This window comes from Marmota marmota, unplaced genomic scaffold (genome assembly GCF_001458135.2).
Source record: "Marmota marmota marmota unplaced genomic scaffold, marMar, whole genome shotgun sequence".
NCBI lineage: Eukaryota > Metazoa > Chordata > Mammalia > Rodentia > Sciuridae > Marmota > Marmota marmota.
This window is the reverse complement of record NW_025999880.1, coordinates 2467159-2495108: the sequence shown is the minus strand read 5'-3', so window position 1 is coordinate 2495108 and position 27950 is coordinate 2467159. Positions and strand designations below refer to the sequence as shown.

General features: G+C 33.8%; 1 protein-coding gene across 9 annotated transcripts in view; it reads right to left on the bottom strand.

Moving 5' to 3' along the window:
- Bcas3 (BCAS3 microtubule associated cell migration factor) overlaps nt 1-27950 on the bottom strand; it is a 575967-nt gene that overhangs the window by 329001 nt on the left and 219016 nt on the right. For all 9 annotated transcript variants that reach the window (XR_007342273.1, XM_048788041.1, XM_048788067.1 and 6 more), the window contains one exon: nt 14296-14560. Coding sequence is in view for 8 of the 9 variants with exons in the window: in XM_048788041.1 (XP_048643998.1) it covers nt 14296-14560 (265 nt within the window). In the remaining variant the exon portion in view is untranslated. The remainder of the gene's footprint in view (nt 1-14295; nt 14561-27950) is intronic.

Here is a 27950-nt window from a genome sequence, read left to right as displayed (position 1 = left end):
CTTAAAGTATATACTCATACTTTACTCCTTTCAACTGAGTCAAATTTTTATCTCATTGCCTCACACATCCAAAAGATTCACTGTATAAGAATATAAGATTCCCAAGTCAGTGTCCCTGGTTTGCTATTCTGAATTCTTGCATTTTGAAATCGGATTAATGAGGTACACTAAAACAATCAATGTTAATGCAGACCCCAGGCACTGCAAAGAAGACAGATCTACAGCAACAGCCCAATTTCCAACTATTTCCTTTACCTTTGTCCCCTTTTCAATTTCCTTACTCTGAAACGTCATATAGATGCTCTATTCCATACCATCTTATCTTACCAAAAGAAAAACTGGGTAATCAATTCTATGAGTCTTTTGTGTGCATTTTAGCATTCCACAGAAGGCCAAAACTATTGGTCTGTTTTTAATATACTGTTGTGGAACTGACAGGGATAAAAATCTAAAATTTACCAAGGAGTTTAAGTTAATTCTGGAGTTGAAGAGCTTTGAATTTTGATGCTGTCAAAAAGAGCCCAATGGTAGCTTGTTCTGCAGCAATCACTGCAAATTTAGGATCTGAAATTTTAAAAACATTGCTTACTTCTTACTTGCCATCTAATTTGACATTCAAGCTCTTCCAACCTTATACTCAATAATTATTTAATGAAAATCAAATAAAATCCGTTCAGAATATATAAGAAGTATCCTTTTCAAATGGGAATTTTCTGTATGTGGGCTACTTTGGATTGAGATGGGAGCCTCTCTCTCTTCCCCTTTCCTAGATGAGAATGACAAGCTTCCCAGCTGCAGTTCTAGGACTTTCACCCTCCTTTTTGACCTTTTCTCAGGCATGTTCCAGTATAATCTGTAATCTACTCAAGTAGGAAAAGGAAACAGCAGCGCCCTGGTGAGAAACAGTGCCTTCTGACCCACATACCAAGCTGGGCGGAAGCAATGCTTGTTCACAGGAGTCAAGGGGAATAGAACACACAATTAAAAGAAAATAAATTTTATACACACACACACACACACACACACATACGTATACAGATACACATATTTTAAAAGACTATTAACACGACACATAGTTGAGACGTAATTAAAGAAAAAATGTTCAAGGACAATTCTTACTTGGTTTATTCTTGCTACAACTTTTTTTTTTTTAAGGCAATAGATAGTAAAGAAAAAATACTGCAAATGTTTATGCATTTCAAGCAAAAACACTTGTTGCTTTTTTCAAGTAAACAGCTCACATCATCATAGATACTACCATAGGTACTAGTGGAAAGACTAGGAAGGTAAGAAGACAAATCAAGCACAAAATACATTAAAAACAAAACTCCATATTATTTTTCAAGGTTATAATGGAGGTCCTTTTTTTAGGAGGGAGCTAGGGAGCACTGGAGATTGAACCTAGAGGTGCTTTACCACTGATTTAGATCTTCAGCCTTTTTTATTTTTATTTTCTAAGACAGGGTCTTGCTATGTTGGTTGGACCTCACTAAGTTGTTGAGGCTGGCCTCAAACTTGTGATACTCCTGCTTCAGCCTCCTCAGTAGCTGAGATTACAGGCATGTACCACAGTACCCAGCTGACTGAGGTTCTTAATGATACTGTCATTACTTCTTGCTACTACATAGAAAGGGGCATACATGACACTTTGCACTAGTACTTAATAAATAAATATCAATAGAAATAAAACTACTTTGAAGAATTGATACTGTACTAACAATGAAATAGCTATTTATATACTTGCATGTATATTTATGTATGATAATTCAATGAATAATTTGCTAGGAGATTTTCCTCTTCTATCTGAATTCTCACCTGTTCATTATTACTCTTAATGTGCTGGCTACCATAACATGTAAATTTAAGTATATTTCTTTCCTTAAAGCTAAAATATACTCAATGGATTCAGAAATTCAATACATAAAAAAGTCATAAATAAGGGGCTGGGGTTGTAGCTCAGTGGTAGAGTGCTTGCCTAGCATGTGTGAGGCCCTTGATTCATTCCCCAGCACCACATAAAACTAAATAAACAAAATAAAAGTATTGTGTCCATCTACAACTAAAAATCTTAAAAAAAAAAAAAGTCATAAAGAAATAATGTGCTAAAATTACAAGTACAGCAAGTATAGTTTACACTATTCAAACAAGGAAGTAAAGTGAGCTGGAATAAGGAGTCTAAAAAACATAGGTGGAAAACAATAAGTCTAGAAAAAGAGAAGAGATCAGGAATTATGGACAATGTTACAAACAGGGGAAAATAAAAGAAATGGCTATCAAGAATGCTACTGAAATACAAAAAAAAATGTACTTTAAAAATATCATACAACTTAATCTCACACAGTTAACCCAATTTATACGCTGAATGAATAAAACCTCCTCCATAAAAGTGGGAAGTTCGTTACTTTAACTCATCATTAGAGCACTCCAAGATTCTGGGATGAGGGAAATATACTGCCAGCTGGCATTATTAGTATTGAAGAAGTTTCCGAAATTTTTATCTCTAAATATCAGATTATAGTTTGACAAAAGGGAAAAATTCTCTAAATGGTAAATAGACTACAGACAATAAAAGTAGTCTATGTGAACTAGAGAAGTAACTTCTGCATACACATACAAAAAATGAGAAAAAGAGCTGGAGCTTTTTTTCTTGAGATTTGAATTATTCATAAATCTATCGTATCAGAGCACCTTCAAATTTCCCACTTTTCTAAATCAAACTCAAATATAGTTCTAAAACTCAGTGTTCAGAATGAAGAATTTTAACCCTAGTAAAAGACCCCCAGAATTACAAACCCAAAATCAAATACCCTTAAACCAAATTTGGGATAAAATTAAGTGTCCCAAAGTACAAGTCATCATTAAAATTATTTCTTAACCATAGTATAACCCAATTCTCCCTTTCTTATCACACAATTAATTCTGTGGCTTATCAACAAAGCAAACAGAGCACTTCATTGTTCAAGGAAAAAAATATAAATTTTGTCTACTTAATTCAAGAAATATGTCTTTATTACTTAAACTGGAGAACATGTAAGACATAGAAGTATTGAGAGTTGGTTCAGGAATAAAAACAAACATATAATAAGATGAAATACTGAATTAATTACAATATATGAGGAGCATTTTCTTAAGACATGAAGAACTTCAAAAATAATTTTAACATTTGCAATTGTCTTTTTCAATTACATTAAATACATACTTGAGGAAGAATTAAATATTAAAATCAATGTGTTTTCTGTTGAATAATAAGTATAACAGTAAAATGTAAATAATTTTCCTAATAATTAAAAAGATATAAACCAACACAGCAAGGATTCTCTTCTCCCCACAACCTCCAATTCTTCCAGTTCTTCCTTCCTGCGCACCCCCATCCCCCACCCCCCAGCGGAAACCTTATTACCCATGACTGTTGAGAATATTTTCTGGATCTATTTCAGCATCATGACTCAGGTCATGAGAAGTGTCAAAGATGCATTTCCTTTAGATGGGAAAGAGCAACAGATTTTAACAGCCACACAAAGATGGGAGTATAGTGCAAAAGGGCCAAATCAGCAGTTTTGACAAGAGGGAAGATAAACCCTTTTATTATACTCACATACATTTTATTTCTAGCTTCAGAACATTTAAATATATTTCCATCAAAATCTGGCTACTATTTTGTTCAAGAAGAAAACTGGAAACCAACACTCAATTTTGCTGCCTAAATTATCAACAGTTTGTAAAAAAGAATTATTCACACGCAAAAATTTAAACTTAGCATATCACCCGAACACTAATAAGTAGTTCAAGTCCTGGTCTTCTAATTATTTTTCCAAAACCATATCCCCGAATTTACCTATATAAATTTTATTATAAGACTCATTTTATAAAAAAATCCTTGAGCGTAAGAACCACAAAGAGGTGTAATACCATGGCTATCCTTGGGCAAACTACATGGAAGAAATAATGACTCCTCTAACAGAAATACTCTTTATACAGACAGCGTGCCTTTATTTTATTCGTTTCATTTTTATGTGGTGCTAAGGCTTGAATCCAGTGCCTCACATGTGCTAGGCAAGCGCTCTGCCACTGAGCTACAGCCCCAATCCTGAAATACTGTTTCTTAATCAGCTAGATCACTGCCAGAAAACTATATTCATTTTCAATACTGTCACCTTATATTTCTTCATTCATAATTTTATCAAATGTGGACACATTTCAATCTAGTCTACTCTGCCAGAGTGAAATATTATTGAACACTTACTAAGCATTCCCCAACAAGGATGTTTCCTTATGCTGAAAGGGATATTTCTTCTGAAGCTACCAATAACAATGCCCACATTAATTCCTCTATCTGTTCTGAAATTCTCTGGTGCCTCATTCTAGCTTCAATATTCTCACCTGAAAAAATACATCAACCAATGTGAGTAACTCTTCCAATGAACCTTAAATCCTTTTCCTTTTCTCATCCTCTTCCAAATTCAGAATGCCATTTACCCAATTATGGTAAGAACTATTATAGATTTTATTTCTCATTATATATAACCCTAGTATGGCACTGACCCTAGTCTTTTTGCCATTTTGTAGATTATAAATATCAACAGTAATTCTGCTCAGTTTTTACACCTCAAGACTATACTCATGCCTGCTACACTCAGGTCTGATAATTTCTTAATCTGTTCATTTGGGTTTATCATTAAGACACTGGTTATTACATATTCTAAGAAGCCTACCGACTCTCTTCCCTTTAATTTTTTTCAAAACCAAATAATGTAAAAATAATCCAGATATTCCTTTTGATAAGTATAAAAAGAAATAAACATTTATCCCCTTCTTCAGAAAGAGTTATTGATAAATAGTTTTTAGTTTTTACTCAAGCATCTAAAAATTCTACCTCCTGGTTTCCATAGAAAGATTTCTATTTCAATAGAAGCAGACCAGAATTCTTAGTTAGGTAGCCTCCTCACTGGAAAAAGCAAGAATACCGTGCAAATAGATTCTCCAGATCCTCTTTGTTATTTTAATCACTAGCCTAAAATAATATAACTCCTTCAACTCTCTGAAAATCAACTTCTAAGTTTATTGCCGGAAAGGCTTTCCCTACCCCAAAGGCACCCTGAACAGAGGATAGAGGATACTTAATTGGGAAACTGACCAAGCTAAGTGAGAAGACCTACGAATAGTAATTATTGGGGGTACCCTAAAAAAATAGCCAGTCCTACCTGAGACCTATAAGCTGGTGTGCCTTGCTATATTCAAAGAGGTTCTAATTAGTTCCTTAGCACTGATTCATTGACTAAATAAAAATAAAATGACAAATATAAATTAATAAACAAAATACTCTAAAAATTAAAAATAAGAATGATCAGTCAAAGATTACCAGACACTGAAATCAGTAGTTTGGTTTAATCAATCTTATGAGGCTTAGGCATTAGTATTTTTTAAATCCATCCAGTTTAAGTAGAATGTACAATCAGGGTTAACAGCCATGGTGCAAATATGAAAGAGAAAGATCAAAACTAAAAAAAAATTGAAAAAGGGATTCAGAGGAAATGAAGCTAAAACAAGGAACAACAACAAAAAAACTTTAAAAATTATTAACTATCACTTAAAGAGATAGCACTATGATGTATAAAATAAGGGTATGGCCATAAAAGAAACATTGAAAGAAAAGTATATCAGAAACGTATCACAGAAATAAAAACGCAATGAGAAGAGTAGAAGTTAAAGTTGGAGATGCCCTCATAAAGTGAAGAAATAAAAGAGAGAGAAAATATACAAGAAAGTTAGGGGCCCAAGAAAGGCGATTCATTATTCAACTGACAGGAATCCCAGAAAAGGGCAAAAAAAGAAAACAGCAGAGAAAAAATTACAAAGAGCTGGAAAAAGTGGCCTCTGAGGAGTGACAGAGTGGGAGGGACAGGGCAGGAGACTGACTTTAACTCAAAAATTACGGTATTATTAGATTTTCTAGTAAATGTATATATGTCTTTGACAAGAAATGAAATCTATATTAAAAAGTAAACAACAATAAAGGTCCAACCAACACTAATAGAAAACGAAAGATAATAAGTTCTAGCCCTAATAATGCCTCAGTGCCTCAATAATAGAATCTACTCACTCTTATACCTCAAAGTACACAGATCAAAAGTCCTTAATTAGTATTTTATAGACAATAAAAGGAAGGAATTTTTAGAACATACTGATAATACTTACTTGAGATAACTAAAAAAAATTTTTTTCTATTCAATAACTGAACTCATTTACAGGAACTAGGTAAATAGAGTATTCAAAGAGGATATGAATTGACAGTAACATATTTCTAAAGTCCAAAGCTCTAAAAAGTCAAAGAGGAATAAACCATAGAACAGAATTTAAAAAAAAAAAAAGAAGAAGAAGAAGTAGTATTATACACAAGGCCCGACAACACATCGACATTCACAGTACTCCAATGTTTGTCCCAGGATTTCTGTGATTACAATACAGAAATGTTGAGAAAATATTGCCCTCTAGAGGCATGTCACTTTAACCATTTGAAAATAAAACTATGGTGGAACTTGAGAATTTATGATTTTTTCAATGTAAAAACTGTACAGAAAACTAAAAACACTTTACAAATAGTAAAAAGCAAAACAAAAAACTCTGAGCTAGCCTCAAGTGCTAATTACAAAAACTGACATTTATTTTAAAGCGTAATTTAGAGGTACTGTATTATCTGGAGTTTTAAAAGGTTATCCACAGATTGTTTCTCCCAAAAATTATGCTATCTATACCTTCCTCTTGATTTTTCTACAAACCTACAACTGCTATAAAAATAAAATATAGTTATAACATCTTTCTCTTGTTTTGTTTGGTTTCTTTGTTTATTTGAGGGGTTTTTTTGGGGGGGGAAGAGCACTGGGGAGCTTTGCCACTGAGCTATATACCTATACACATGCTATTTTTTTTTTCCTTTGAAACAAGGTCTCACCAAGTTGCTTAGGGTCTTGCTAAATTATTGAGATTAACCTCAAGCTTATAATCCTCCTGCGTCTGTCTCTGGAATTCACTAGGATGATAGATAGGTGTATGCTACCTGGTCCACCAATAGTTTTCTTTAGAAGAAAATTTCTTCAATTAGTGATTCTTAAACCATATTATTTATCAGAAATATATTATGTGATCACTCTTTTCCATAAAGAACTCATTGGCTTCCAGTCACAGTGGCACACCCTGTAATCCCAGCAATTTAGGAAGCTAAGGTAGGAGGATCACAAGTTTGAAGCCAGTCTCCACCATGTAGTAAAACCTTGTCTCAAAATAAAAAATAAGGGGACTGGGAGTGGATTCAGTGGTAAAGCACCCTGCATTCAATCACCAGTACCACCAAAAAAAGAAAAGAAAAAGAAAAAGAAAAAAAAACAAAAAAAAAAAACTCATCTGCTATCTTTGAGAAATATTTAAATATGATTTTGGTATACAGTACATGTCAAAACTAACATAATGTTACAATATTTTAAAAGAATGATTTTTTAAAAAAACTTACAGGAAAACAAATTCAGCAGGAAAATGTTAGTCTTCCAAATAACAGATTAGAAACAATACTGCATCTGAGCTAAGGCAATAAAGAACAGGGAACCAACAAAACCCAGGTACTAATCTATCCTAAAAAACTGCTCCCCATTTAACATGTATATACTATTTATATACTCTGTCATATGAGGCATAAAATTTAAAGCAGAGCTACAGTGCACATGATTGATTTTTCTTGGCAAAAATTAAAACATACTCATGGAAACTTCAATCCATAAGTAAACAGTGATGTGGAAGGAGAAGTCAAGAAACATCACATTATTACTGATTCTCTTAAGTAGGTGAAACTATATAAGGCTGAAATGTGTGGTTGCTTTGTATTTACAATTGTGATGTGGTCTGAATCAAGAAAACTCATGATCAACAAAAGTAAATAATTACAATAAACCATCAAATGAAAGCTATAAACAGTTCCAAGTGGTAAAATGAATGCCTCATATAAATGCTAAAAAGAAAAGTGATACTGCTAGTTTTTCAAAAGTGCTTTACTGAAATTATGGAGGTTTCAAGTCCAAGGAATCAGAAGCCTGCTTGAAACAAGGCCTCAAATCTAACCAACTACTTTCTTTTGGAAAAAGCATGATATGGAATTCAGATGCCAAAATTTGTGACTGGAACACAACTCCTTCTCTGAGAAGAAAGAATGTCTTAAAGGAAAAGAAGACACTTCCAAGGAATCTAAAGAACTGCAAAAGACAATTCAAGATCTCCATTTACTCAGTGGAAACAGGAGGAAAAATAAATAAATTCCTTCAAAGTCCTGGGCTATGGTAAACCCTATATTCTTAAACTTACATGGAAAACTATTTTGCAAAATAAAGAAATGCCAAGACTCAAAAACAGGTGGATTAATTTATCAAGCTATATAACCTGAGATATAGATCAAAACAAGCAGGACAGATTAAAATAATACTAGTATCACAATTTTGCATTGGAGTCATTTGAGAAACAATGTTACAAGTTAATATCAACATTGAGCACTATAACTCCACAAAAGCCTGTACAGAATAAGTTCAGAATTGTGTTTCATTCATTCATTATTTGGTCAATTATTCCTTTATTCTGTTTTCTAGATAAAAGGCAATATATAAAAAACATGGAAAAATAAATCAATCCTATATACTGATAAATTAACAGTAGATCAGTGAAGATACAAAAGATAAATTAACAGTATATCAGTGAAGATACAAAAATTTTCATTAAGTATTTGATATGTGCCAAACACTATTCAATGTGCTTTGATGGTAACAGTAACTCTGTAAAATCAGTAATATTCTTACCCCCCATCTAGGAAATCAAAGAAAGATCTTAAATTTAACATGTGCAACATTCCTGATTCTGTCCTCATTCCCAAACCTGATTTATCCATAGTATTGCTCTTTTCAGTTTATAGCAACTTCATTTTTCCAGTTATTCCACCAAAATGCTTCACTAATCATCCTGACTCACTTGTTCTTTCATACATATCATAAAATAAACCAGAAATGTCAATGGTCCTCCCATAACCAATATATCAAGACTGCTGACAAGCCCCACTATAGACAACCGGGTCCAAACTTCATTTTCTCTTTCCTGGATTTTTCAAATGCTCTATTTACTAGTGTATCTAGGTTTCCACCCTTGTCCATGTACCAACTCCATAGTCTCCATACATATTTCCATTTGGTTTCTGCCCAAACACAGTCTTACCATGCCATTCTTCTTCTCAAAATGCTCCGAGCCCACCCTTCCCTCTTGAGTGAAAGTCCCAAGTTGACGTGATCTGGTCATGATACCTCTCTGACCTCATCACCCCTCTTGCACCTCACATACTGCTTTAGCCATGCTGAACTCCTTGCCCCCGCCTCAAGAGTACAGATGTATTCCCACCTTTAAATTCTACACTGGTTACTCCAATATGCATAATATTCTCCCTGATTTCCATCAGGTCTTTGCTCACATGTCATCATCTCAATAAAAACCTAAAAAAGGATGTAATTTGAAATTGAGATCTTCTCTGGGAATTTCCTATTCCTTTCCATTTTTAATTTTTCTCCATAGCTGCATGGGGTCAGGCACATTTCCCCTTACATCTGCTGTTACACTCCCAGAATGCAGTGCCTGGACATGCTAAACATTAATTCACAGTTGTTGGATAAATGAATATACCTTACATATATTAAATTGAAAAGCAAGGCTACCAGGAATAAAAATCTCTTCATTCTGGTAAGTAATGATTTAAAATTCCAATCATCCTTATAGGAAAACTTCTAAAGGTGTTTAAAGCATTAGGGTCTACATTAACCAACTAATATGTGAGGTGCCAAGATTTCAAATACAAACAGGAAAATTTTGTCTTTATGGAGGTTAATCTAGAAGCATAGACATGTCAATGAATAATTTCCATGTGACAGTGATGTAACATTTGTACAGGGTAATAGTACTGTGGTTTACACATGATACAACATCAAGAGAAGGCTTTAGAGATAAAGTGATATTTTAGTTGATTTAGTAGGCATTCAAAGTGGTAACAATTATTTTCAAGTAAAAAAGAGTGCAACTGGAAAAGTTTTTAAAAATGGATATATGTGGCATATTGATGGAAGGGTACAAGAATCTAGGTATAATGCAAGAAGAATATGGAAATTAGAAGGAAAATTATCTAAAATTTTAACAACATAATGAGACACATGATTTTAAGCAGAAAATTAGCTGATCATTTTATGGTTAACAAAGAAAATGCTTATTATATAGTAAAAATAGTTAAAGTTTATTGAAACAGATGAGGGGAGATATGATGATCAGAGATTCATAATAATTTTTGCATCACAGACTATTTGGACAGTTGAGGAAAACCTAGACTCCTTCTCAGAATACTTACAAATACTTACACTCCAGAAGGAAGTAAACTAAGTTAAAATACAGTTATAAAATATGGTGGTGCACACCTGCAATCTCATTGACTCAGGAGGCTGAGGCAGGAAGATTGCTAGTTTGAGGTCAGCCTCAGCAACCTGAGACCCAAATATAGTAAAATAAAAAGGGCTGGGGGGTGTAGCTCTGAGGTAGAGCACCTCTGGGTTCATCTCTCCCAGCAAAAACAGTTATAAATATGTGTTTTCTATATTCATAATGAAAGTAAATGTGTACTTTTGGTAAAGGAATAAGGAATATAAAGACATAAGTTTTTTACTATCCTCTTTATGAATCTCAATTTAAAAACTCCTCATCTAGACTAAGGTCCAGGCAAGAAGACAGGAAATGAAAGAGATATTTAGAATATATTTCAAATAAATAAACATCCTCTGGAAAGTTTTTTTATAGCAAATAGATAAAATAATCCTAACCTAAACTGGATTGACTCCAAAAAGTAAAAAGGAAATACCCCTATATCAACTGTTATTTAACAGTTTCCTTTACTTTGCTAAAAAGAGCACAAACAACAGTAATACCGCCAAACCATGATTCATTTTCAAGAAGAATCCCTCCCTGATCAAAGGTTTACATTGTTTTTTACCAGCATCAGATTGCTTACCCACACAAACTTTAAATATATCATTTTTAGAACTAACCAACAACAAGGCCCATTTTGTTTTGACATGTAAGATACAAAAAAGAAAATGAAGAAAAATGACGATCATTTTATGTCTATGCTTACAAAATGAGAAAATCTAGAAAGAATGATGGAGAAATTCTGAGATAATAACATTTTAATATTTGTGTTATCAGAAGGAAAATACCTGCTGAAATTCCCTGCTTTCAGAAGGAAATCTTAAGTATTGTCAATGTTGAATCGTCTTTCAGCAATTTCTATAAAACTATGCGGAGAGCTATGAAAGCAATAAAGGTGAGAGAAAACAGTATATTTCAATGAAGAAATTGAGTATTAGCCTTCAACTACTGACTCTCTACAAATGACAAAGTCCTTCTTTGGTATTTCCCAACCTTCAACAAATATATACTATAAGGTATCTGTTCACAGTCATTTAATATGTCTTTTCTCCTGGAGTAGAAGATACATGAGGACAAGGACATCACTAAATTTTGTACATGTTATCCCCAAAGCCCAGCCCAGAACCTGTTAAGTGGTTTGCTTAACTAAGAATGAAGAATACGGGGGCTGGGGCTCAGTGGTAGAGCACTTGGCTAGCATGTGTGAGGCAATGAGTACAATCCTCAGCATCACATAAAAATAAATAAATCAAATAAAGGTATTGTGTCTATCTACAATAAGAAAAAAAGGAAGGAAGAATAGGCAGAAAAACGTGCAAAGGAAAGTTTTCTAAAGATGTATAAATGTAAAGACTGCAAATCAGTCATGAATTATCAACTAATACACCTGCACTTCTTCCTATTGATCTAGCTACCACCCATGCACATTGACTCTCTTACAAAAAAAAAACATTTCTTGAAATTTGTCAACAAAATATTCAAAACAAAAAAGTTCTCAGAGGATCTATACTACACAACTAAATATATAACAAAAAATTTACAAAAAATAGGTCTGAAGTAAAATTTCTCGCAAATGGCTAAAAATATCAATATCTCATATATTTCTAAATTTTATACATTAAAAATTCTAAAAACATTTTAAAATGAATGTTTTTTATCCAGGACTGATTCTAAAAACCTTCAATTTACAAAACTCTCAAACTTGAAGGTTACTAGTTAAGTGAAATACAAGTGTTTAACAACTGTTCTTATAAAAATAATAATGCCAAAGCACAGAGGAGAATATAGACCACAGAAGTCACACTTTTTGAGTTACAACAGTTCTTTCAGATACCATTTACCTCTTTTTCATCTATAAGTTTCTATAGAAATATATACATATATCAAGAATTGATCAGTTATTACAAAAGAGCATATAAGTTAAATAAAATAAGGAAAGGTATAAATACCCAAGAAGAATTGCCAAGAAATACTTGAACAAATACATGTACCCAAGAAGTACTTGAACAAATACATGTACACACATATTCCTAACAGCACTATTCATATTAGTCAAAAGGTCAAAACAACCAGAATGGCCATGCAATGATGAATGGATAAACTGGCTTATATCCATAAAAAGGAATATAATTCAACCATAAAAAGCAATGAAGTATTGATATACATTACAATGAGCATAAACCTCAAAAACATTAAATTGAAGAGCTACTAACAAAAAGTCATATAGTATATAATTAAATATATTTGAAATATACAGAACAGATAAATCCACAGAGTAGAGGTTGCTTGATGTTTGGGGTAAAGAAAATGGTGAGAAACAGCTTAAAGAATATGTAATTTCCTGTTGGCATAAGCAAATGTTTGGAACAAGAAAGAAGTGATAGTTGCACAACACTGTGCATGTAAGAATGCCACACTTAATTGGTTAATTTTTTGTTATGCAAATTTCAGACTGATTAAAAATAATTATTTCTGTGTTAACCATAATCTTTCTCTATAAAATACCTCAATATTGCAAAGCAAAAATGGTTCTCTCTCAAGATGAATACATAATGCTCCCAAAACAGAGTAACCTAATGTTAACATCTTCATTCATTCTGCTGGGAATTAAATGGTCCAATCATTGGTGTTAACTACCAAGGCTAAGGTTAACACACACTATGACTCAAAATTCACACTCCAAAATGAGTTCACATTTATACAAAGAAGCAGTAGAAAAATTGTCACTGCATCATTAGAATTAATAACTCAAAGCCAGAAACCACACAACTGTATATCAAGAATATTAGAAAAGATAAATAAATAGAAGCATGTTTGCCCAATGGAATAAGTAAGCATTTTTGAAGCATTACCTCTAAAACAAAGGCAGGTCACAGATACCTAAAGAGGTTTTCTACATTTGCTAATTCTCCACTATACAGAACAACTGTAAAAATAAACAATGGAAACAAATGAACTAAATCTACCTGCAAAATGAATGAACTTCACAAAAACAATGCTAAAAAAATATAACAGAATAAATGTATTCTATATAATTCCATTTATATATAATGGGGAAAAACATGTTTAAGGATACTTTCTTAGGAGTAAAACTGTTTTTAAATATAAGTGGGGTTAGACTTGCCTGGCATGTAAGACCTAGGGTTCTATTCCCAGTACTGTAAAAAATAAAATGTAAAGAAGCAAATATCATAAAAGTCAGAATTCTGCTTTAATGTTAAAGAGTGGAGGAGAAAAGGGGGATCTTGGTAATGTGCTCTTTATTGATTGGAATGATGGTTACATAACTATTTGCCCTAAGATAAATAATGGCAATACACCTTTTTTGTTTGTTTGTTTGTTTTCCTATAACACACTAGTATAAATTCCACAGAGATGTATTTTAAAATAAAATGAAAATGTTGTTCTATATCAAGTATACATGAATCATGACCATTCCTCTGCAACAATGAATATTTCTCAATGAACTATAGTACTAGCCCATTATAGACAGAATGTTCTGAAAGAGATATATGAAAATGGGATTTAGTTCTCTAAAGCTATGAACACAAATTCAAAAATTTTTATTCTATTAATAGCAATTATCCCTTATACTGAAAAAATTAGGAAGTTAAAATAGCATGGTAAAGATCATTATTGTATTGGTTCAATTTTTTAAATGATTTAATAAATAAGAATGCCTTCAATGAGATTAAGATCTTTTTATTACAGGATTGGTGATGAAAATATTTATTTTAGCCTAGATTTCAAAAACTGAGGACACATTGAAGGAAGACTAAAGGGAAAAGTGAAGAGAGAGAAAATTAAGTTTACCATGCAGGGGTGAGCCAGAAGGGCTGCTTGATAGGCCTGGAACAGGACTACAGCGGCCTCCTTGCTTTGACGTCAGTTCTTGTTCAATTTCTTCCAGTCCAGCACTTTTCTGGAAACGGCTCATGCGATTAACTACTCGTGGTGACATATGTGTACGAACACAAGGCTGGCCACCATAAGGGTTGATGGGGAAAACATGAGAAGTACCCCGGAGGGTACTGACCACAACCCAACGACAGTCATGGCTGAAGCAGATGTCCTGTACCTAGAAATAAAGAAAGATACAAAAAGAGCTGAAATTATTTGAATATACCCTCAGAGCATCATTTGTCACCAAATCTGAACAGAAATGGGTGCATCATTACTGAATTTACCTAAGAACAGTTTTTAAGTAAAGAATTTTTATTTTACAGATGAGAGTTTCATAATGATGTTGATCAAAATTCCATTTTGACAAATGGTGCTAGGAAAACTGGTTATCCACACATAAAAGGATAAGACTAGGCCCTTACCTCTCACCCTGCACAAAGATCAACTCAAAATGGATCAAAGACCTAGGAATTAGAACAAAACCTATACAACTCCTAGAAGAAAACTTAAGGTCAACACCCTAGCACATAGGCATAGGAAACAACTTTCTCAATAGGACTCCTAAAGCTTAGGAAATACTGCCAAGAGTTTATAAATGGGATGGCATCTAATTAAAATGCTTCTGCACACAAAGAAAAAAAATTTTAAATGTGAAGAAAGAACCAACAAAATGGGCAAAATATCTTAGCTAGCTACTCTTCTTACACAGGGTTAATATCTAGAATATAGAAAGAACTCAAAAAACTTAACACCAACAAAAATACAAATAATTCAATTAATAAATGGGAAAATGAACCAAATAGGCACATCTAAAATGGAGAAAGACAAATGGTCAACCAACAAATATATTAAAAAAAAAAGATCAACTTCATTAGCAGTTAGGGAAATGCAAATCAAAACCTCACTGAGACTTCATCACACATCAAAATGAAAGTCATCAAGTATTCAAACAATAATAAACACTCTTGGTGGAACTATACAACCACTATGGAAGTCAGTATGGAGGTCCTCAAAAGACTAGCCGTGGAACCACCATATGATCCAGTTATACCACTCCTCGGTATTTATTCTAAGAATTAAAGTCATTGTACTATAGCAATACGTGCATACCCATGTTTACAGCAGCACAATTCACAACAGCCAAACTATGGAACCAGTCTAGGTATTCATCAACAGATGAATGGATAAAGAAAATGTGGTGGGCTGGGGCTGGGGCTCAGTGGTAGAGCGCTTGCCTTGCACATGTGAGGCACTGGGTTGGATGCTCAGCACCACATATAAATAAATAAAGGTATTGTGTCCGTCTACAACTAAAAATTTTTAAAACTGTGGTATATAGAGATAGTTTACTTTTATTCAGCCATAAAGAAAAATGAAGTAATGTCATTTGCAGGAAAATGGATGGAACTTGAGATCATTATGTTAAACGAAATATGCCAAACTCAGAAGCCAAGGGTCCTGTGTTTTCTCTCATATATGGAAGTTAGGGAGGAAAAAGGAAAAGAAAGGTGGGGGTGGAAGGGAATTTCATGAAAACTGAAAAGAGATCAGTAGAATAGAAGAAACAGACCAAGGAGAGGGAGGAGGAGAGGAAAAAGGGAAATACTGAGGAGTGATATTGATCAAATTATATTGTTTCCTTGTGTGCATGTATGAATATGTAACAACAAATTCAATCATTATGTACAATTACAACACACCAATAAAAATGAAAAAAAAACATAAAAATAATTTTAAAAATATCAATACATTTTCACATGCTAGAATCAAAAATGAAAAGAAAAACATCTTTAGACTTACTGAGTAATTTAAGCAATAGAATGAACCATGCTATCTAAAACCATTTTCCAAAATACCTATAATCAAGATCATTTCCTGGTCTGTTAATGAAAAGTAATTTCTTTCTTTCATTTTAAGAATACTTGTAATATGAAGTGGAGTTAACAATCAGTATCAAAATAGGGAGATAGAATTCTACCTAATGCTTACTTAGAAAAGTGCTATTAAAGTGATTCTATTCTATGACCCTGAAGACATGTAGGCATACATGAATGAACAGAGCTGCTAAAGATATTAGCTGCCAAGTGAACTAGAGAAACTTTAATCCTTTAAATAACATTACAAGTCACCCACCCACAAAATGCAAAATGATATATCTTTTGGTATTATCAACTAGCTGGATGGGTTTCATTCATTAAAAGCAGAGAGAGTGTGTACACGTGTGTGTGTGTGTGTGTGTGTGTGTGTATGTATATGGGGGGGGTAATGGCAATCTAGTAATAAAATGATGACATCACTGGCATGAGTTTTGTATCTCAATTTTGGAATGCTTTTTTTTTGTTTTGTTTTGTTTATGTTTTTTAAAATATTTATTTTTTAGTTGTAGTTGAATACAATACCTTTATTTTATTTATTATTTTTATATAGTGTTGAAGAGCGAACCCAGGGCCTCAAGCATATGCTAGGCAAGCGCTCTACCACTGAGCCACAACCCCAGCCCTGGAATGCTGTTTTGAATTAACGTTTTTTCATCATAAAACCTAAAAGCTGGGGCTCGGGTGGTGGCTCAGTGGTAGAGCGCTCACCTAGCAAGTATGGGGCCCTGGGTTCGATCCTCAGCACCACATAAAAATAAATAAAGGTATTATGTCCATCTACAACTAAAAAATAAATATTAAAAAAAAAAACATAAAAGCTGGGCAGGGAGTGGTGACACATGCCTATACTCCCAGTCACTTGCAAGGCTAAGGCAGGAGTTCCAGGCCAAACTGGACACCTTAGTGAGACCATGTTCAATCCACAGGGCTGCAAAAAATAAAAATATTAAAAAAAGGAAAGCTGAGTGGAATCTGTATCACTGACTTAATTGTACAGTACACATATCCTCACATACAACATTTTTTAAGTACAGATTAGGCAACTGTGATAAACAGAAATTGAACAAGTACAGCCTTAATTTGCTATACAAACTTCCTGTTCTCAAATGTAGGCAACAAATATATTTCAATAATTATTTTTTTTAAAACACTCCCTATTCACAATTCTAACTTGGGTACTAGGAGATTCGGGAAGCAAGAAGTACATGCTCTTAATAAGCCACATTTCAAAATGCTATGAAACTAAATCAGGGAATGATTATGGAGAGAATGTATATATGAAACCAGTGCGGATGTCTTTTAGAACTGGGGTCAACAAACTACTTCGGTAAAGGGATACACGGTAATTTTAGGCTCTACAGGTCAGAAATCAAAATCAAGGGTATTAAGTAGATACTTATAAATATAAGAGAAAAAAATTAATATAAAAATTTATTGATGAGATTCAAAATATAGTAATAATCCACTAGAATTTTTTATAATACAGATCTACTAATGAAAAGAATAAAACTCATCTTTAGGGAAGGTTTTTTTTTTTTTTTTTGTACTGGGGCACTTTTTTTTTTTTAACACAAGGGCACTTAACCACTGAGCCACATCTCCAGCCCCCTTTTTCTTTCTTTTTTTTTTTTTTAAATTTTATTTAGAGACAGGGTCTCACTGAGTTGCTCAGCGCCTTGCTAAGTTGCTGACACTGGCTTTGAACTTGCAATCCTCCTGCCTCAGCCTCCCAAGCCGCTGGGATTACAGGGATGCACCAATACGCATGTCAAAAGGGTAAGATGTTCTCAGGTCAGTAATTAATATTGCTATAGTTTAGAAGACTCAGCAGAGTACAGAGGAATGATTATAGAAAGCCTTATTAGAAGATTTCATACAATATATGAGTTATGAACATAAGACCAATGAGATGAAAGTACTTTGAAAAATTCAATCATAAGAAGATATTTTGTTTTGTTTTCAAGGTGAATATTATTGTACTCGATTCAATAATAATACATGACAATTACAGAAAAATACTTAGTTTAAAAGAACACATACATATAAATCTAACAATCCGGAGGCTAAAATTTCTTCATCTTGGAATACAACTTTCTAGTCATCTCTTAATGCATAATTTAATACATAGTTATCCATTTATATATATGATATGTGCATGTATACAAAAGTCTACATGATTAGATTAAATGTGGCCAATTTTAAACACATAGCAATCTATAAATTTTAATAAGATTGTGAAAATAGAGGGAAACAGTGCTAAAAGTATAAAGCCCTATATATTATTATAGGCTTTACCTAAAGGTGGTATATTATGGTAAATATACCTATTCTTAAGTAGCTATATGGCCATGAGAAAGCTAATTAATAAGCTAGTTCTGCACCCTGAGGTTCTTAATGTACAGAATAAGTGATAATCTCATAGCAGTTAGTATGAACTAATTAATATAGAGAGCACTTAAAACAATACCTAGTATTGAATAAGCCCTGTACAATTAAATTCAATCACATTACCATAAAAAATATATTCCAGTTCTGTCCAAACACCTATCTCTGTTTTCACTGCTACTAATGTGGACTAAGCCACTCTCCTTTGTCTACTAGGTTACTATATTAGCCTCTTACCTGGACTCTTAATTGAAACCACCTGAAAGCAACACAAGACAAAGTAGATAAATTATACTTCTTCAACATTAAAACCTGCTGCACATCAAAGGATATTACTAAGAAAGCAAAAAAGACAAACCACAAAATGGGAGAAAATATTTGAAAAAAAATACATCTGGTAAAGATCTCATATCTAAAATATATAAATAACTTACAAATCAACAATATAAAGACACTAAATGAAAATAAACAATGGATTTGAACAGAAATTTATGCAAAGAAAATACACAAATGGCCAACTCATGAAAAGATGCTCAACATCTTTAAGTCACTACAAAAATGCAAATCATACCCACAACGATAGCTAAAAGATAAAAGACCAGAACAAGTGTTATTGATGTGGTACACACATTAGAACCATCATTCATTTCTGGAAGAAATGTAAATGACACAGCCACCTATAAGGTGTTTCAAAATATTAAACACAGAGTTATCATATACCCCAGAAGTTTTACTCCTAGATGCTCAAAAGAACTGAAATTATACATTCCCACAAAAACCAGTACCCTGATGTTCATAGCAGTATTCCTAAGAGCCACAAAATAAAATTGCTCCAAATGTCCTTTTCCTAATGAATAGATAAATGGAATGTGATATATCCACATAAGTGGACTATTATTCATCCATAAAAGGAATGATTTCCAATGCAAGCTTAAAAATGAATGGACTTTGAAAGATTATGAAAGTAAAAGATGCCACACACAAAAGGCTGAATATCACACCACTCCATTTATATGAAATGTACAGACTAAACAAGTCCACAAATATAAACCAGATTAGTAAATGCCAACAGCTAGTAGGAGGTGGTATGGAGAGTGACTGCTAATAGGCACCAAGTTTATTTTGGTGTGATGAAGATGCTCTGGAATTAGAAAATAGTAATCATCATACAACTCTGAGGGTCAGTCATGGTGGCCCATGCTCGTAATCCCAGTGACTTGGGAGGCTGAGGAAAGAGGACCTCAAGTTCGAGGTCAGCCTCAGCAACTTAGACTTTCAGCAACTTAGAAAGACCCTGTCTTAAAAGGTATGGGGATGTAGTTTATTGTTAGAGCATCCCCGAGTTTAATCTCCAGTAATGAAAAAAAAAAAAAAATACCGATCTGTGAATATACTAAAAACCATGGAATTGTATACTACATAATGGTGGACAATTTGATAAAAAGGGAAATTCTATATTTCTTTTTATAGTTTGCCAGTCCCCTAATTCTTAAAAATGTCTGTCCTGTCCTATGCTTAAAGAAAGGTACGCAGCTGCTAGGAGGCCTAAACTAACATTTTATCTAATGTCCATTTTGACTCAGTTCACATCTGGTGTTAGGTTAAAGATTTGAATATGACATGGGTAAATAGTATAACCAGATGTTCTTATTAAGTTTCCCTCTGTTCAGCATAAAAGTGTGGCATAAGAAGAAAAACTCAAGCAAAATCTCATTAGAACATGGATTATCAAGTTTAGTGCTTTTAGTTATAAAAATGTCGGGGTTTTTAATGAGATACAAATTAAAAATTAGGAGTGTTAAACTGAATGTTTTAAAATTTAGTATATGTAATTTACTATTTCTTAAATGTTTTATGTATTATTTACCATATTTCAAAAACGTCACACTCATTTCTCATTGTAATAATGTAAATTTGGATTACTAAAAACACTTAGATGCTAGAAAGCTTATGTATTTGTTTGTGAACGCATATTGTAGTCATATTCCAAGAATTTCTATGTATACAAACATTTAGGGGCAATCTGAGTAATGCCATTTTGTGTGTGTGTGTGTGTGGGGGGGTGTTCTGGGGATTGAACCCAGGGCCTTGTGCATGTGAGGCAAGCACTATATCAACTGAGCTATATCTCCAGCCCAGTAAGGCATTTTTTTAAAAATATATATTTTTTTAGTTGTAGACAAATATAATACCTTTATTTTATTTATTTATTCTTATGTGGTACTGAGGATTGAACACAGTGCCTCACACATGCTAGGCAAACGCTCTACCACTAGGCCACAACCCCAGCCTGAGTAATGCATTTTTAAATTGATTTCATTGATTTAAGAATCAAATATTAGGCAACCAATATCTAATGCAGCAGACATACCCTTACATGGAACATGAAATTTCTCAAGATTTTAATTATAGTAAACATTTTATCAAAACTTAAAAATAAAACCATATAGTAAATTCACAAAAACAGATTAAATTCAAAGTATATATGAAAAAAGTGAACTGGAGTAGAGAATGAAATGTTACATCTTAGCACCTAAGATGCAGCAAAAAGCATCTTATACAACTGCAAATTCACCCTAAAACCTCAAATAACAACCTCAGTTAATAACAGAAATAAAACTTTAGGATTATTTTAACATCCTAAAATCTGAAGCAGTCTCAAACTTCAGTGTGATAAGAAGCAACTAGATTATTTAAGAAATACAAATCCTGTGTTCCCTCCTTCAGAACTCTGAATAGGTATTAAGGGGTTGGGGCATGCACACATGACCAAAAAATCTACTTTTTAAAACACTCAGAAAATTACTTACTATTGAACTAAAGTAATATTAAGTTAGAAAGCAAAATTAAATGAGTAGCAATGGCACTCCTTCCAACTGTACACCAACCTTAGAGATCATGGAAAAGACGTTTTCAAAAATGAATACATGGGCTGGGGTTGTGGCTCAGTGGTAGAGTGCTTGCCTAGCATGTGTGAGGCACTGGGTTTGATTCTCAGCACCACATAAAAAAATAAATACAAATATTGTGTCCATTTACAGCTAAAATGTTTTTTTTAAAGAATATATTATATTAGATAATAGGAATGGTAGTGTAGGACAAGAGTAGGGCAGAGCACTGACTGTAAAGAGCAAGAAGAAATTTCTGAGATAAGAAAAATATCCTGCACCTTTTCTTTGACAACATTGAACTGATACATAAAAATATAAAAACTATACATACTAATGGGGTACCATGTGAAGCCCTAATACATGCATACACGTGTAATCCTAAAACCAGTTCAAACACTGTTCTGTATCTTGATTGCGGTAAAGATATTTACTACTAGGTAGAAAAGTCAACACTCATCTCTAATGTCCACTCCCTCGCCTAACATTACTACAGATGCTTAATATGTGTTTGCCTAGTCTCTATTACACAAAGCTCAGAAAAGTTATGATTGGTCAGACAAAAGCAAATGGAAGTTTCAGGATTCTAAGAAAACTATCTGGTTTTCTGATAAAATAAATTAACACGATTGGTGATGCCCTTTTTCCTCAACTGGTTGCCTGGAATTCTGAAATGATGTTCAAAGAAATGGCATGTATAAAACAATCACATAGGAAGGGGCAAAAATGTCAACATTGTTGCGCTTTCAAGACCAACAGCAGACTGCTTGTATAATAGTAAAATAAACTCTGATTTTTTTTTATACTGTGAACTGAACCCACTGAGTCACATCCCCAGCTCGTTCTATTTTTTATTTTGAGATGGAGTCTCCTAAGTTGCTGAGGCTGGCTTCAAACTTGCTATCCTCCCGCGTCGGCCTCCCAAATTGCTGGAATTACAGGTGAATGCCACCACACCTGATTAAAGGCTGATTTTAAAATCTATTAAGTATACTCTTTTCTTTGGCTAAAAATACACATAATTATTCAAATAGCAACTCGTTCTCCAATCCTAAGTGGGTTGAAACAGAACAAAGAGACTTGGATAGAGTCTCAAAGCAACAGTTTTTAGATGTCTAGTGACAACCATAAAAGGCAACTCCCATATACCAATAACTAATGTGCCAAGGTCAAGGTCAGCAGATGTAATAAAAATATATGGCATGGAGCTGGGGCTATAGCTCAGCAGTAGAGCGCTTGCCTTGCACTTTCGAGGTACTGGGTTCGATCCTCAGCACCACATAAAAAATAAATAAACAAAATTTAAAAAGATTTAAAAAAAAAAAAAAATATATATATATATATATAGCATGTATAAAGGTCCAAGTCAGGTGTAATAAAAATATACAGAAATATAAAAAGAAATATTTGCATAACCATTAACCACACACTGTCAGAATTTTTATCCTTCAGTATCAATAAAAACACTTTTATTAAAAATGTCATATCACAGAGCAATTGTAACCAAGTGAATAGCAGTAAAAGACTACTTGAAGACAAAATAATTGGAAAGTAAGTGCAGGAAGTATAACCTACACATACTTTGACCTTACTTATTCTCTTCCCCTGTTAATTATTCGTGTTCATTTATTCATTCAGTAAATAATTACTGAATTACTATTACGTGTTTTACACCCTTTTACATGTAAAAAGTAAATAATTAGCCCATTTTTACCTGGAAACAGAGAGAAGGTTGAAGCAGAAAGGAGAAAAGTGCAGTTTGATTAAGACCTGACATGCACTGGGCCACAGTGGCACATGCCTGAGGTGGTACATGCCCATAAAACCAGCAACTTGGGAGGCTAAGGCAGGAGGATTGCCAAGTTAAAGACCAGCCTGGGCAACTCAAAATAAAAGATAAAAAGGGCTGGAGATATAACTCAGTGGTAAAGTATCCCTGGGTTTGATTCCCACCCTCAAAAAGATCAGACATTGCTGTTCTTCCTTTATCCTTTTTCATAGAAGAAAAATGAAGTTTTCAACTGTAATCCTTTTTGTCTAACATAACACAATTTGTTATCCATACAATATGCATCAAAAACCTAGTTCCCAATAGGATTTGGCTGATGATTAAAGGAGATAATACAAACAAAGCAAATAGAATAGTAACTAGTATATTTTTTAAAGTGTAACTGTTAACAAGTACTAGATCAGTAAAATAAAGATAATGCTATATAAGACATAAAGTTCAAAATATTCTTTATTACTAACAATAGTAATATGAAGTCTCATTCAACTAGATAGAAAGGCCAGATTTTCAAAATTTTCAAAACTAATCAGAACATATGGAGACTTTAAATATTATTTTGTTCTGAAAAGACTTTTATCAGAGCTTAAAAATAACCTAATCTTGTAAGCTATCCTCTCTGTCCTTATATTTAGTGGAAAATGTTACACATCACTCATGAAAAGACAGAAAAAAAGGAGTGAAATCAAAAAAACACAGGTGAAAGGGAAAAGATGGGTAGGAAGGACTAAAAGAAAGACAGTTACCAGACAGCAAAGATCAAGGTTTTAATCCCAATTCTCACATTTTTAACTGCACAGAAGCTGAAGATACAAATCTTTTAGCCTACAAGGATATTTTCTGGTTTAAAGAAATTGGGGAGGGTGATGTGGGGACTGAATCCAGGGGTGCTCTACCAGGTGCCGTACCACTGAGTTACATCCCCAGTCTTTTTTATTTTATGTTGTTTTATTTTTATAAATTGCCCAGGCTGGCTTTAAACTTGTGATCCTCCTGCCTCAGCCTCCTGAGTCACTGGGATTACAGGTGTGTGCTGCCACAGTGCCCAAGTGTTTCCAGACTTAAATAAAATATTTGCCAATAATTTATTTTTAAAAATATGCCCATCATTAAAATATGTGAGGCAACATAAATGTAGTCCTGTTGGAAGATTATACTGCTAGTTTCCTAACTGGGAAACAAAGATATTAAATAACCATCTGAGTTACTACCCATGAAAGATTAAGAAAAAGAAAAAAAAGAAGAAAAGAAAAAGACTGAAATGATACCAAAGAAGCAGCAAGAAGAAAATACAAATGAGAGCAGAAATTAATAAAACTAAAAAATAGGTAAATAATAGAGAAAAATCTATGAAACAAAAATAACTGTTTTTTTTTAATTTAAAAAATGCCAAAACTCCAGGGAGATTGAAAAAAAATCAAAAGAGAAGAATACACAAATCATCAGTATTAGGAATGATTTAGGGGACAGCACTACAGATCCAGTACTTGTTAAATGGATTAAAAAAATCTATGAGTAACTGCACTTAAATAAACTTAGAAACTTAAAGAAAATAGGTCAGTTCTTCAAAAACCACAAACTAATTCACCCAAGATGAAATAAGTCATGTGAATACACCTATAACTTAAAACTGTGTTTCAGAAAATGGAAGAGGAAAGAGAACTTCCAACTGATTTCATGAGGCTACTAGATGCTGATACTATAAAATGTAAAATGATAAAACTTAGAAAAATGTACAGGATAAAATCTTCAGGATTGAGGATTAATCAAACAGTTCTTTAGCTTAATACAAAAAGCAAGATACATTTAAAAATCTAATAGATTGGGTCTCATCAAACTAAAAAATTTCTGCCCTGAAAGCCCACATAAGGAGGATTTAAAAAAAAAAAAAAACCACCAAGCTAGAGGTTGGTAGAAAAAAAAATTGCAAACTACTTACTTATTTTACAAAGGAATAGTATCTACGTAAGGATTAGTGTCAGTAGAGGAAAAACTGATAAATCTGCTCTCAGCCAAATTAAAAACATTCACTGTAGGTAAATGCTTGTACAGCTAAGCATGTACAAATTGAAGGAAGGGTTCAGTATGCTGAAGGGTTCAGTATGCTGAAGGTGGTGGTGGACACATAGACTATATAAATTGATACAAATGAATACAAATAAACCTGTTGGGGTCTAAAAAAGATTCGTGTATTCTATCAATGTCAGTATCCTGATTGTGAGATACCATAGTTCTAGGAAGTGTGAGTACTCAGATGAAACTGGGTAAAGTGTACATGGGCTCTTTCATTATTGTTTTGTACAGGCAGAGGTGAAACAACAAACATTCAATATTTAAAAACAGTGAATGTTAATCCTGGCTAATATAATAATACAGGGCCAGCAGTCCTCATGGGCCTGCTTCCTGATGCAGCTGGCCTAACCTTGACGGGAGATGAGGATGGGAAGTGGCCACAAATGTCATAGACTACAGGATGAAACAAGGTGGCTGGGGAAAGCAGAGGGGGAGACAGAAGGAATGTCCTGCTGTCCCTGGAAGCAGATGCTAGGAAATAGCAACTGCTACTCATAGGAGGAAAAGTGGCACCAACACTAGGGGACCAATCATGGATCTAAGGGCCAGTGAGAAGAAAGGCTAACATTCCAGAATGTCCACATATATCCAAAAGGTTCCCTCCCCTGCCACACAGGTAAGGGATAATGTTACCACATGGTGACTGTCACTGGAACAATTGATAATACTCACATTGACTGCATGTTTTCATAAGGAAAAATACATGCTGGAATGGGTTATAAAAGGAGAGGGCCCTTTAGTCCAATTAATGTACTGTCATTGTAGCTTATATTGATGTATGGATAATGGTATTAATGGCTTACATGAGTGCAATTAAATGACTGTGTCAGAGGTTATCCTTGGCCATGTACTGAGGTGATAATGGGACAAGTTCACAATAGACCACCTATCAGGCTTCCAGCTCCTTCCCACGTCATATACCAGAAACAACAGAAAATCCCAGGAGGAAAATATTTAGGTAGATTTAATGGCTGCTGGGGTACTCAGAGGTGTTATCCCAGTACAACAACGCCACCTGCCTGATGAAGCAACCAAGTACATTAGAAAGAAACTATTAACCTGCTACTAATACTAAGTTCTAATCATGACTGAATAGCTGAACCACAGAGGTACAATTTTCCAGATCTGCTGTGGGATGAGTTAACTTAAACCTGAGGTGGGAAGGGCCCAACAAGACCTGCTATTCAAATGGGAACCGGGTATTCCAAAGTCCAGCCAGCCTGCCTTGAGTTTTATGCCTACACTATCTTCTACTCCACTGCCTGCAGCAATGCCACCGGCTCAACAGCCCCTTGATTCACAGAGCTCCTGTTAAATGCAAACCACTGATGGTTCAGCCAAGATGAAACACGATGATATTCATGGGGCCATGGCAGTTATATAATCCCAACAACTCTGGAAGGCTGACTAAAGTAAGGAGCAATCAGCCCAGATAATGGAGAGCCATCACCCCCACTTTAATACAGGGTTAGGCAACCTATAACAATGGGCCAATCATACCCACTATGTACATATTTTCTATGGATACATTTGTTCAAAAATGAATGAATGGGTTCCCAGGCAAGGACACAGGATTATAATACCAAAGAGAAGTACATACAGGCAAGGGTGAGCAAAATCACACGCCAAGAAAATAATTAGTCTAAGAGGTGGAGCCTCAAATCACACAGGAAACTTAAGACTTGAAACTTAATGACACCTGACCTGCTGGGTTTTATATTTTTTGGGACCAGTAAGTCTTTGATTCCTTCCCATTTGTTCCTTTTGGAATGCCTATTGTATTCATATCCCACTCTAGAATTTTAATAAATTTCATAGGTCCACTAATGGAAACAAATTTTGCCCTAAATTGAGTCAACCATATCTAATTTGGATGATTTAAATGATCAGATTGGAAATTTTTGAGGCAATGATATTTTCAAGAAATTCTGGAGTTGATCGTGTGATGGGCTTAGACTTTTAGGGATATTATACATGGCATGAACATAATTCTGAAGATGAGGGAATGAGGTTAAGGGAATGGTAGCCACCCAAAAGACATGTCCACATGTCCAAATCCTTTAAAGGGCTGACTCTTTGTCAAAATAAGTGATTAAGATACAGATTCTGAGATGAAATTATCCTGGTTGATTTAAGTTGGTATCAAAAGCCATCGCTTTTGGGGGTGGGGGGTAATTTGGATTTAACCCAGGTATGCTCTACCACTGCACAACATCCCCAGTTCTTTTTATTTTTATTTCAAGAAAGAGTTTCACTAAGTTGCTGAGGCCGTCTTCAAACTTGCAATCCTCCTGCCTCAACCACCCAAGTGGTTGGGATTACAGGCATGCACCACCACACCCAGTCTGATCAAATAGGAAAGAGTAGCCAAAACAAAGAAGGGTATTAAGTAGAAACTTATAAATACAAGAGAAAAAAATTAATATAAAAATTTATTGATGAGATTCAAAATATAGTAATAATCCACTAGAATTTTTTATAATACAGATCTACTAATGAAAAGAATAAAACTCATCTTTATGGAGGCATTTTTTTTTTTTTCTTTTTTTTTTTTTT